Source organism: Doryrhamphus excisus, chromosome 21, assembly GCF_030265055.1.
Source record: "Doryrhamphus excisus isolate RoL2022-K1 chromosome 21, RoL_Dexc_1.0, whole genome shotgun sequence".
Lineage (NCBI taxonomy): Eukaryota > Metazoa > Chordata > Actinopteri > Syngnathiformes > Syngnathidae > Doryrhamphus > Doryrhamphus excisus.
The window spans coordinates 9,407,777-9,420,430 of record NC_080486.1 but is presented as its reverse complement, the minus strand read 5'-3'; the positions used below and the strand labels follow the sequence as shown (position 1 = coordinate 9,420,430).

The window sequence follows — 12,654 nt, the reverse complement described above, 5'->3', positions numbered from 1 at the left end:
TTATTCAAAGGTACAATTACTTTGTCTTTTCAGCTCAACATGGGTTTACTACGTGCAAGGTTTGCACTAAAAGCAGTCAGAAGCAGCCTGAGTCCTTTCTTCACACCAAAATCATTGCTTTCCACAACTGTTTGACATCTAGGAGATAAGAATATCCTTCTTATGGGTCCACCTGGAGCAGGAAAGACCACAGTGGGGAAGATAGTCGCCCACAAGCTAGGTCTCCCTCTTGTTGACATAGATGATGATATCTTGGAGACAACCTGGAAGATGCCTGTTGCATCCAAACTGGATAAAGTCGGTGGAGAGCGATTCCTGGAGGAAGAAGGTCAGGTGTTGCGTAACTTCTCAGCTTCTGGATGTGTTGTTTCCCTCACAGGCTCAAACCCTCTTCACCCTGAGGCGATGCAGCATATTAAACAAAGCGGAATGGTCGTCTACCTGGATGTGGACTGTGATGATATCCTGGAAAGACTTAATAGAATGAAGGTGGATAGGGTAGTTGGTCAAGAGGCGGGGCTGTCCATTAGAGACATTCTGCTGCACAGGAAGCAGTTTTATGAGCAATGGATGGATGTGCGAGTGTTTTGCGGGCGAGGCGACAAAGTGGAGGATGTTGCGGAGAAGGTGCTGCAAGCTGTGGAGAGATATCAGAACCATGCTGCTGAGACGTATGTGTCCACCAGGCGTGACGACAAAGGACACACAACACACTTCAGTGACGTGGTAGTAGAAGGTCTGGCCTCAGATGGGGGTCTCTATGTACCCAAGAACGGCTTTCCGAAAATGGGTGCTCCTGAGTGGTTGAGACTGGTCGACATGTCCTATCAAGAACAAGCGTTGGTGTTACTTGAGAAGTGCATCCACCCGTTGGATATATCTGCTGTGGATCTGAGAGAAATGATCTACAAAGCATATGGATCCAAGTTTTCAAGTGAAGATGTTGCACCTGTGAAGCATCTGGTCCACCATATGTACATCCAAGAACTATTCCATGGCCCCACATCTTCATTTAAAGACCTCGCTTTGCAGTTGATGCCCCATCTTTTTGCTTACTGCCTGCCGCCTATGTGTAACTACCTCATCCTGGTCGCCACATCCGGCGATACAGGAAGTGCTGTTCTCAGCGGCTTCACTGGGTTACACGATGCTGACAAACGCAGAACGGGAGTGCTGGTCTTTTTCCCGGAGGACGGAGTCAGCGAGATTCAGAAGTTGCAAATGATGTCCTTCAAAGAGAGAAACGTGAAAGCGGTCAGCGTACGCTCGGATTTTGACTTCTGCCAGAGAAGCATCAAGAGGATGTTCGGAGAATCCGGAATGACGGGGCATCTCGCTGTGGAATACGGGACAGTTCTCAGCACCGCTAACTCCATCAACTGGGCCCGTTTATTACCACAGGTTAGTCCATGGTAAAACTAATTCAAATGGTGTATTAATTATAGTTAATTAATATATTAGGGTGGCACGGCGGTCTAGTGGTTAGCGCACAGACCTCACAGGGTTCAATTCCACCCTCGGCGTCTCTGTGTGGAGTTTGCATGTTCTCCCCGTGCATGCGTGGGTTTTCTCCGGGTACTCCGGTTTCTTCCCACATTCCAAAAAACATGCTAGGTTAATTAGCGACTCCAAATTGTCCATAGGTATGAATGTGAGTGTGAATGGTTGTTTGTCTATATGTGCCCTGTGATTGCATATAACAGTATAGTGTATATAAATATTGTATATAACAGTCACTAAAGTCATCATACAGCAACTTCACATTCAGATATACAAACATGTACCAATATGAATTAAAAAAAACTCCTTTAAAGTTTTCCCATACTGTATTGCATCTGAGCAATGCATTCATTGGGGTGCTGCAATGACGTTAGCCCCTCTCTGGGCTCCTCAAATAAAGACACACATCATCAAAAGTAAAACGGTCTGAACGTTTAATACTGGCTCCATGTAAAAAAAAATCAATAAATACAACATTAAATAAAAATACATTAACTGTTGGCTGCACGGCGGACAAGTGGTTAGCGCACAGACCTCACAGCTAGGAGACCAGGGTTCAATTCCACCCTCGGCCATCTCTGTGTGGAGTTTGCATGTTCTCCCCGTGCATGCGTGGTTTTTCTCCGGGTACTCCGGTTTCCTCCCACATTCCAAAAACATGCTAGTTTAATTAGCGACTCCAAATTGTCCATAGGTATGAATGTGACTGTGAATGGTTGTTTGTCTATATGTGCCCTGTGATTGGCTGGCGACCAGTCCAGGGTGTACCCCGCCTCTCGCCCGAAGACAGCTGGGATAGGCTCCAGCACCCCCCGCAACCCTCGTGAGGAAAAGCGGTAGAGAATGAATTAATGAATAATTAATATTAATTTTTATAGCTTTTATGTGTTTCAAATACAGGTGACAGTTATGTGGAACTATAAGGGTTAGATGTATAACATTCCTTCTCCCTACAGGTTGTTTACCATTCCACTGCCTATCTAAACCTGTGCCGGGACGGCGTGATCAATTTTGGGGATCCTGTGGATATTTGCATCCCGACAGGTAACTTTGGGAATGCCATGTCCGCCGTCTACGCCAAGGAAATGGGAATCCCCATAAGAAAAGTCATCTGTGCCTCCAACCACAACTGCGTGGTGTCAGACTTTATCAACACAGGCGACTACGATCTCCGGAAACGCCGTTTGATCCCGAGCCACTCCCCGGCGATAGATATTCTGAAATCCTCCAACCTGGAGAGGTTCATATATCACATCTCTGGCAACGATACCCGACTAGTCAAGAACTTGTTCACACGTTTAGACACACACCGGCACTTTCGCCTTCCTGACCCGCTTCTTGGCAGGATTCAGCAGGAAATGCAGGCGGGCTGGTGCTCTGAAACAGACTGCCTGGCCGCCATCCAGAGCGTCCACACGCAGACCGGCTACATCATGGACACGCACACCTCTGTGGCTAAAGTTGTGGCTGACAAACTGCAGGACGCTACGTGCCCTGTGGTGATTTCTTCCACCGCCCACTACGGTAAATTTGCACCGGCAGTGTTGAAAGCTTTAAAAATGGAAAATATTCCACGGAGTCCTTTGGAGCAGCTGGAGAAACTGCAGCAGATTGCATCCATACCGGGAATGCACAGGGACATGATGAAGTGCGTCACGGAAGGAGACAGACGGGGACACTCGGTTTGTGAAGCAGACTATAGTGTGTTGGTAGAAGAAGTGGAGAACATGATACAGGACTCCTTCCTTAAAGTCATGTAGACCTGGTCCTCGAGTCCCTGTGTGATGGTTTGGAAGAAAAACAAACAGGTCCACATCAAGGTCCCTTTTCTTGTTTTGTGTTTTTTTTTTATGACGTGATGACAGGCTGCACGGTGGTCATGTGGTTAGGGTGCAGACCTCACAGCTAGGAGACCCGGGTTCAATCCCAATCCCTCGGCCATCTCTTTGTGGAGTTTGCATGTTCTTCCCGTGCATGTGTGGGTTTTCTTCGGATGCCAGACTCATTAACATATCTTTAATTAATTAACTAGATTGGAGTTTTCAAAGTGTGCGGTGGGCCAGAAGACTTCAGGGCAGCTTGAGCAAAATAAAGAAAACAAGTCAAATGAATTACAGACAGTAAACAGTAGGGGGTGAGCAAAAAACTCCATCAGTTTTTCCAAAAGTAGCCTAAAACAAACAAAAAAAATGCACAGGGAGTGGTTAGCACGCAGACCTCACAGCGAGGAGACCCGGGTTCAATTCCGCCCTCGGCCATCTCTGCGTGGAGAGATGTTCTCCCCGTGCATGCGTGGGTTTTCTCCGGGTACTCCGGTTTCCTCCCACATTCCAAAAACATGCTAGGTTAATTAGCGACTCCAAATTGTCCATAGGTATGAATGTGAGTGTGAATGGTTGTTTGTCTATATGTGCCCTGTGATTGGCTGGCCACCAGTCCAAAATGAATGAATAAATGACATGATGACATCATTGCTTTTAATGTTATAAAGCTACTAACCTAACATTTTTCCGATGTGATTATTGTCAGGTTGCGCGGCAGTCGAGTGGTTATCGTGCAGACCTCACAGCTAGGAGACCAGGGTTCAATTACACCCTCGGCCATCTCTTTGTGGAGTTTGCATGTTCTCCCCGTGCATGCGTGGGTTTTCTCCGGGTACTCCCACATTCCAAAAACATGCTAGGTTAATTAGCGACTCCAAATTGTCCATAGATATGAATGTGAGTGTGAATGGTTGTTTGTCTACATGTGCCCTGTGATTGGCTGGCCACCAGTCCATCGTGTACCCCGCCTCTCGCCTGAAGACAGCTGGGATAGGCTCCAGCACCCCTCTGCAACCCTCGTGAGGATAAACGGTAGAAAATGAATGAATGACATTATTGCTATGTTCTAAAGCTACTAACCTAACATTTTTTATTATTTTTTTGTTTTATTATTATTGTCACAGATTAGCAATGGTCCACTAGATGGTGATGTCTGCTGCAAGGAAACGAGGTATTGTGATGATTTTCTTCTATACATTCAATGCAGTGTTTTGCAGTTTTTGGCTAGTGAGTGTATACATGCTCTTGTAGTACTGCCAAGAGAAACAACAAGCCTTACATAATGAAGCAAAGGGGCATATAATATACTGGGGGGGGGGGTGCATTTTTTGCACCCCTCAGCATGAATCCTGGCTATTTGCCTATGGAGGAGGGAGTCATTTAAAACCTGGTTGGTGCTGCCTCAGCAGGCTGTGTGCTGGAGGACGCAGGAAGATAGTTTTATCATGGATGGGCATTTATTAAAATATGTGTTGTCTGATTTGTGACTTATATTTTGTACATTAGAAATAACTAGAAATTATACTTTGTTTATGACCTTCTGTTTCTATGGAGGGGCTGCGGTCTATATTAATCAAGCTCCTTGGCAGGTGAGTGCATGATGACGGCGAAGGTGTGTGTATATATATATATATATATATATATATATATATATATATATATATATATATATATATATATATATATATACATATATATATATGTGTGTGTGTGTGTGTGAAGAGAGCGAACCAGCCAGCTGTTGCTCAGCATCATAGCGCACCATGGCTGGCTGAGCAGGGATAATTGCAGGTAGCAGCCTGTTCCCTTCTTCACAATGTGGACCTGGAGAACAATGAACGCTCCTCTATCGCCGTGGTGGGACAAAGTAGAGAACTGCTTTAATGCATTAAGTGGATAGGACTTGGATTTGAGGTTCTACCAAATAACTTCTATTTAATTTCTTGTGTTTTTTTCCTATTCTGGAATCTACCATCTAATATTGAGATTGTTAATAATAAACAAACAGACAGTTTAAGTCACATTAAACGGTTTCTAAGCCTCTGAGGATCTTCACGCCGGTGATGTGAAGGACAGACAATCTATTTCAGACTCATGGAATTATAAATCAATGAGCCCCCCCCCGTGATGGATCTGTGAGGAGTAAAAGATGCGGGCCGGGTCTCCTGGGAGAACTGTGACAGTACGACTGACAGCCGCGACTGACAGGGGTTAACTGTTGAGGAAAGCCGAGGCTTGACGGTGTAGAAGTGACCCTCGCCGACTCACTTCCTGATTTGTAGTAGCGATCGTGGTCAAAATAACATGGATTAGTATTCTTGTCTAAATAGCTGGCAAGATAATTGTGTTTATAGTCAAGCATGGTGGAAGGTAGCATTATGGTGCACGAGTGCTGGGGAGATGCGATTACTGGGTCAACCCTTAATGGTTTTATTTCATTTGAACATGCGTCAGATTACAATTGAATGCATCACATAATCAGTTCACAGTTCCACATGTCCAAAAGGAGTAGGAAGAAGCAAAGCTTATTAAATCCTACCCCTCCATCTGGTACTTTTACAATCAGTAACTGTTACATTTGTTCACTTCCTGCTTTCCTAATACAGTTTAAGGTTTTTTATGTTTATTTTTTTGTTTATTTTTTGTTTATTTTTTATTTTATTTTTGTGACGTATTAAAGTACGAGGTGATATGACCATACAATGACATAATGGGTACCATAGTAACTGTCAATATAGTGTAAATAATACTAATAATGTTCATTTTATGAGATAAATTAGAGAAATATTATAATCCTGCATAATTTAAGTGTAATTTTCTTTCAAAATTGACGTATCCTAGCATAAAACCTTCATTCTCAATAGTTTAAGGTGTTTTTTTATTTTATTTTATTTATTTGTTTATTATTATATTATTTCCTAATATAGTTTAGTTTTTTTTATGATTAATTTATTTTTTTTGGCCACGTACTGAAGTACGAGGTGACCGTACAGTGACATAATGGGTACCATTATTTACCAAAAATTCCTGCTTTCCTAATATAGTTTTTATTTAATTTATTTTAATTTTATTTAATTTTATTTTTTGTCATCCTTGGTTATTTTTAGCCTTATGCATTATTTTAGCTGTTTGAAGATGAACTATATTTGTGATTTTAGAAATAAAATCATTGTGTTGCCAGATATTATTGTCTACATATCTGGCAACACAAGTGAGTACAACTCATAGTGAGCATCCAAATGGCGCTGCACACATTGTCACTGGAATAACTTCTTGATATGTTCGACACCTTGCACTCCTCCATCTTTTTTCCATCCCACATCTGGTCTGGATGAGACATGATGGTCCACTCCATCACTTTTCGTCTGAAAACTGCGGCCCACTTTCCCTACAATGAACCGCAACTGCAGCACTCGTGCCGCCCCCAACAAGAATACTCCTTTGACTTTGATTCTCACTTTCATGTTCCCCCCTTCATCGCAGGTGTCTGCAAAATACTGCCCTGCAAAGGAGTGTCAGGCTGTCAAGTCGCACCACAGATGTCGTCTCTTTTTATTCTCCATCACTTCCTGTGTCATCCCCGTCACCTTCACTGTGATATCCTGCTTGAGGTAAGATATGATCTGTGACTGTCACACACACACACATGACTGCACTTCTTTCACAGGAAATGGATAGATGTTGCTTTTGGTTGTGGGTGGTCATCAATATCATTTGCATCAATATACGTAAGACCCCTCTATGGACAAATTTTTTTAGCCGGACTCGGATAATGTATTCACAACGCTCTCCAACTGGAAGCGCATTAACATTGACAAGCCAGATGGCTCACACTTGCAAAGAAAGTGTGATGTCCGCCATCCATCAGGCTGATGTTTTGCTGGATTTTCATGAATTTTTAGCTTTCATTCATTCATTCATTTTCTACCGCTTTTTCCTCACAAGGGTCGCGGGGGTGCTGGAGCCTATCCCAGCTGTCTTTGGGCGAGAGGCGGGGTACACCCTGGACCACTCACATTCATACCTATGGACAATTTGGAGTCCTTTTAAGGAGTTTTTAATATTCATATTGGTACATGTTTGTATATTTGAGTGTGAAGTTGCTGTATGATGACTTTAGTGACTGTTATATTGTTGTATACAATATTTTTATAAACTATACTGTTATATACAATCACAGGGCACATATAGACAAACAACCATTCACACTCACATTCATACCTATGGACAATTTGGAGTCGCTAATTAACCTAGCATGTTTTTGGAATGTGGGAGGAAACCGGAGTACCCGGAGAAAACCCACGCATGCACGGGGAGAACATGCAAACTCCACACAGAGATCGCCGAGGGTAGAATTGAACCCTGGTCTCCTAGCTGTGAGGTCTGCGTGCTAACCTCTCGACCGCCGTGCCGCAAATTTTTAGCTTCACTGCATATATCTCGTATTTGTTGTTTTTTTTTTTTCCAATCGTTACCGTATATGAAACCGTACTTGTCTCATTGCCGCCGACGTCATCGTTAACGAAATGGACAAGTGTCACACTAGTCGGACGGCAACACATTTGAGAGCTTGCAATGACACCTCACAGCATCCTAATCGCTCTTCCACGCTCCATTCATTTAGCAGCCATGTTTAAATCCGATTCATGAACGCCATTAGACATAATAGCAATTTTTTTAAACGATCGATATTTCCTAATGAATTGCCCCCCCCCCCGCCCTGCAGTCTGCTGTGTGTGTGCGCTTCCAGATGTCACACGTTGGACCTCCGAGTCGCTCTTACTCTGGACTTCGCCGTCTCTGCCAGCTCTGTCACCCCCCTGACTTCCGTCACGGCCTGTCAACCCCCCTCTTCGCCGTCCCGCTTCCAGGTCTGGATGCCTCAGGGTTGCACACCATGACGTGACACGTTACCCCCCCACCCCTGGAGGAATAAAAAGAGAGGATCAGATGGATGAGACATAGAACATGGATGGATGTCATTCCGAAATGACCTTTTAACATAATGGTACGTCAAAAAATTTTAGACCCCACTTTATTTTTAGACCCCATTTTGCATTGCATTATCATCCATTTTGGGGTGTGATGTTTTACTTTACTAGATATTAACATTTACAAGAGTTTCACACTAAATTAGGCACACACTCCCATTTGCCATATGGCTGCTAAAATTTCCTGTCACAGTATTTATTCTGCAGAATTAACAACCCCCCCCTCCCCTCTGACTGGCGCCTGAACTAAACATCAGATCAATACAGAGATGAATGCATTTACTGCATGCAATTAGTGTAAACGTCAATATCATCAATGCAAGTGTCCACTTTATTGCTTACGCTTGCTCAATTGTATGCAATAATGTTCTGTTTTGATTGACACATACCTTTATTATAGATGAAAAAGGGTTCACAAATATTAGAAAGAGCTACAAACTCCAATAAAATGGTAATGGTTTTATTTTTATTTGAACATGCATCAGATTACAATTGAATGCATCACATAATCAGTTCACAGTTCCACATGTCCAAAAGGAGTAGGAAGAAGCAGAGCTTATTAAATCCTACCCCTCCATCTGGTACTTTTACAATCAGTAACTGTTACATTTGTTCACTTCCTGCTTTCCTAATATAGATTAAGGTTTTTTTTGTTTGTTTTTGTTTTGTCATGTACCAAAGTACAAGGTGATATGACCATACAATGACACAATGGGTACCATAGTAACTTCCTGCTTTCCTAATATAGTTTTTAAAATTTATTTTAATTTTATTTGATTTTATTTTTTTTTGTCACGTACCGAAGTATGAGGTGATATGACCATACAATGACATAATGGGTACCATAGTAAGTGTCAATATAGTGATATGTATAGCACATCATGACTGGTTCAAGACTCTTCATCCTTGTATTTAGCAAACATCAACTGCTTGTATTGTTTCTTGAATTGGCTCATCGTTGTGCATTGTTTGAGGGTCTTACTCAATCCATTCCATAGTTTGATTCCACATACTGAAATGCTATGGCTTTTTAACGTAGTCCTAGCATATAAGTGTTTCAAATGTACTTCTTCCCTGAGATCATATTTCTCCTCTCTTGTAGAGAAGTATTGGATGACATTTTTAGCTAATTGGTTATTTTTAGCCTTATGCATTATTTTAGCTGTTTGAAGATTAAGTTGAAGTATTTGTGATTTTAGAAATAAGGAGTTAGTATGTTCCCTGTAGGCGGTATTATGAATTATCCTTACTGACCTTTTTTTTTTTTGCAGTTTAATTAGTGAAGATGGCTTTTATAGTACCCCACATAATAAGTAAGATATGGTAGAACCCAATGCAATTTTTTTGCAATATTTGTCAGCTAAAATTTAAATAGTTTACAATTCTCGATTGTGTCTTTCAAAACAGTGTCACGTCTCCACCAAACATTTTCACCGTGATTGACAGATGAAGCGACCATAGGGCGGATCCACGGTGCTCCAAAGAGCCCTATGAGAGCATGAGGAAGACGGGCTTTAAGAGCGCCCAGTTCCCTCGGTGGGTCCCTCCGCCCGCTTTTATAGGCCGGTTTGAATGCTTGTTGTGGTCGGAAGAGGGCGGAGTGTCATCCGGAGCGAGAAGCTCCCAGCTTGGCTCGGTGCCTGCAGAAAATATATAAATATAACAATAACCGCCTCCTCCTTTCCTCCTGGTTGGGGATTCAGTCTGCAGGCTTGGAGGACGCCCGCCGCAGACATCCTCCGTCCTCCACACACCAAGAAGCTCCATGAGGGATCGGTGAATGAGGACAATCGAGGACAGCGAAAGGAGTTTCCTTGTGGTTCACAAAAGGCTTGGTAGATCCCACAAGTGGCCGAGGTATGGTTTAGCAGCGCGGCTGGTTCGAGTCTTTGCCGCACGACCTGCAAACCACCCCCCCTCATAAACATCTGCGGACGCGTCCTGGAGGGGAGATGGCTGTCTTCCGGCTGGCGTTGCTGGTGCACGTTGGCTTCGTGATCGCTCACGGAGGAAGAGGAGAAGAAGGAGGAGAGGACCGGCTGGTGGTGGTGTACGGAGGCGGCGAGACGCACCGCAGCCACCGGCTGCTGCATCTCCGCGCGCCGCAGCGACACGCCGGGGAGGCGGCAGAGCCGAGGCCGAGTTCCGCGATCGACGAGTTCCTCCACACGGGCGACTCCGGCGCTCTGAAGCAGGCCAACTGCTCGCGGAGGTACGAGCTCACCTCGCTGCGGGGAAGGTCACACGAGAGTCCGCATGGCTCCATGAGCGGAGTCCTGGATGCGGTGATGCAAGCCACCAACTTCCTCAACATGGTGCTGCAAGCCAACAGGTCCAGGGAGCAGAGTCTCCTCCGAGATGTTGAGTGGTACCATGCCCTGGTTAGGAGCATTTTACTCGGGGATGCCAAGATCCACCGGGCTGTCGTCACCTTCAGCACCGAATCCTCTCATACTTCCGGGCCTTGGGTGCACCTGCAAGCCACCAGAGTGGGGGCAGAGATTCTGCTCCAAGACCTCTCTGACGTGGCCCGGCATCATCCCCACAACCGTACCGCAGACAACGACTGGTTCCAAGGTGTCAAGAACAGGAAAAAGCCCAACTTCCATAAGCGGGTGCTGAGCCAAGACAATTCCCTTCGGAGAGGGGAAACTTTTATCCCGGACAAGACTCACATCAAGTGGTCTGTGCCGTACTTGGAGTGTGAAGATGGGAATTATGTCCCCCGTTGGCTTTTGACCTTATCAGCTGCTTTCTACGGCCTCAGGCCCAACTTGGCACCAGAATTCCGGTCAGTATCCTTTTATTATCTAACACATGTTCACGTCTTTGGACCTTGAAGGCATCGTTTCCACTTTCTACTCCAGACTCATGAACATATCTTTAATTAATTAACTACATTGGAGTTTTTAAAGTGTGGTGGGACAGAAGACTTCAGGGCAGCTTGAGCAAAATAAAGAAAATATCTTTTTCAAAACCTGCTATGCTAACTTTAGTTGTGTTTACAAGTCAGTTCAGGTTTTTCCATAAGTAGCCTAAAAAAACAAAACAAAAAATGCATGGCGGTCGAGTGGTTAGCGCGCAGACCTCACAGCGAGGAGACCTGAGTTCAATCCCACACTCGGCCATCTCTGTGTGGAGTTTTCATGTTCTCCCCGTGCATGCGTGGGTTTTCTCCCACATTCCAAAAACATGCTAGGTTAATTAGCAGCTCCAAATTGTATGAATGTGAGTGTGAATGGTTGTTTGTCTATATGTGCCCTGTGATTGTATATAACAGTATAGTGTATAAAAATATTGTATACAACAATATAACAGTCACTAAAGTCATCATACAGCAACTTCACACTCAAATATACAAACATTCACCAATATGAATATTAAAAAAACAACTCCTTAAAAGGACTCCAAATTGTCCATAGGTATGAATGTGAGTGTGAATGGTTGTTTGTCTATATGTGCCCTGTGATTGGCTGCCGACCAGTTCAGGGTGTACCCCGCCTCTTGCATGAAGACAGCTGGGATAGGCTCCAGCACCCCCGCGACCCTTGTGAGGAAAAGCGGTAGAAAATGAATGAAAAAAAAAACTTAAACTATATTATGAAAGCAGGAAGTGAACAAATGTAACAGTTACTGATTGTAAAAGTACCAGATGGAGGGGTAGGATTTAATAAGCTTTGCTTCTTCCTACTCCTTTTGGACATGTGGAACTGTGAACTGATTATGTGATGCATGTTCAAATGAAATAAAACCATTAGCATAATATTGATCATCAATAAAAACTTTATTGACAGTGGAAATTGGGTATAAACTGACAAAGGCTGCTTTAGAGGTACAATATGATAGTAATAATTAACAGTACATTAAAGTATATCATAGTTTTGTAAGGTACAGAGCAGGCTTGGAGAAAAAAAAAAGGTTTTTCTTGATTTTTCTCAAGCTACCTTCGCCCCCACCCTACACAAAAATACCACAGCTCTTTTATGACCACCCAACCTCAGCCATCATCTCGCCGTCTACTCACAGCGCTCTTTCCTCCCAAAACACACCGCCACTAAATTGAGGGGGTTTGAACTCTCCTGCGGTTTGTCGAGGTGCTAAAAATAACCCCGCCATGTACAAACGGCGGTGGAGATCTCCGGCTACAGGCCTAATTCATTTCTCCAACTTGCTCAGCGCTCCCTCCACACTCCCACTTCTCCACACAAACACTTTGGTGTGTCATTTTCTTCATTGGGGATGAGTCAAACTTGCAGGGGTATAAAATGGAAACGTTTCCTGTTTGCTTTCACTTCATCTGTTTTTCCTCATGCTGCTGTAATATGTCATGTTTACGCTAG

The 12,654-nt window shown here is 43.8% G+C and overlaps 2 protein-coding genes across 4 annotated transcripts in view; both read left to right on the top strand.

Moving 5' to 3' along the window:
- The window catches only part of LOC131109055 (threonine synthase-like 1), a 99,277-nt gene extending 95,060 nt beyond the window's left edge, over positions 1-4,217 (top strand). For all 3 annotated transcript variants that reach the window (XM_058060611.1, XM_058060609.1, XM_058060610.1), the window contains 2 exons: positions 34-1,401; positions 2,457-4,217. In XM_058060611.1, the coding sequence (XP_057916594.1) occupies positions 163-1,401; positions 2,457-3,260 (2,043 nt within the window). In that variant the 5' untranslated portion in view covers positions 34-162 and the 3' untranslated portion in view covers positions 3,261-4,217. The remainder of the gene's footprint in view (positions 1-33; positions 1,402-2,456) is intronic.
- Positions 4,218-7,281: 3,064 nt separating this feature from the next.
- The window catches only part of gpr158a (G protein-coupled receptor 158a), a 60,958-nt gene continuing 55,585 nt past the window's right edge, over positions 7,282-12,654 (top strand). The window contains exons 1-3 of the mRNA XM_058060605.1: positions 7,282-7,395; positions 8,050-8,331; positions 9,722-11,105. Coding sequence (XP_057916588.1) covers positions 10,267-11,105 — 839 coding nt within the window. The 5' untranslated portion in view covers positions 7,282-7,395; positions 8,050-8,331; positions 9,722-10,266. The remainder of the gene's footprint in view (positions 7,396-8,049; positions 8,332-9,721; positions 11,106-12,654) is intronic.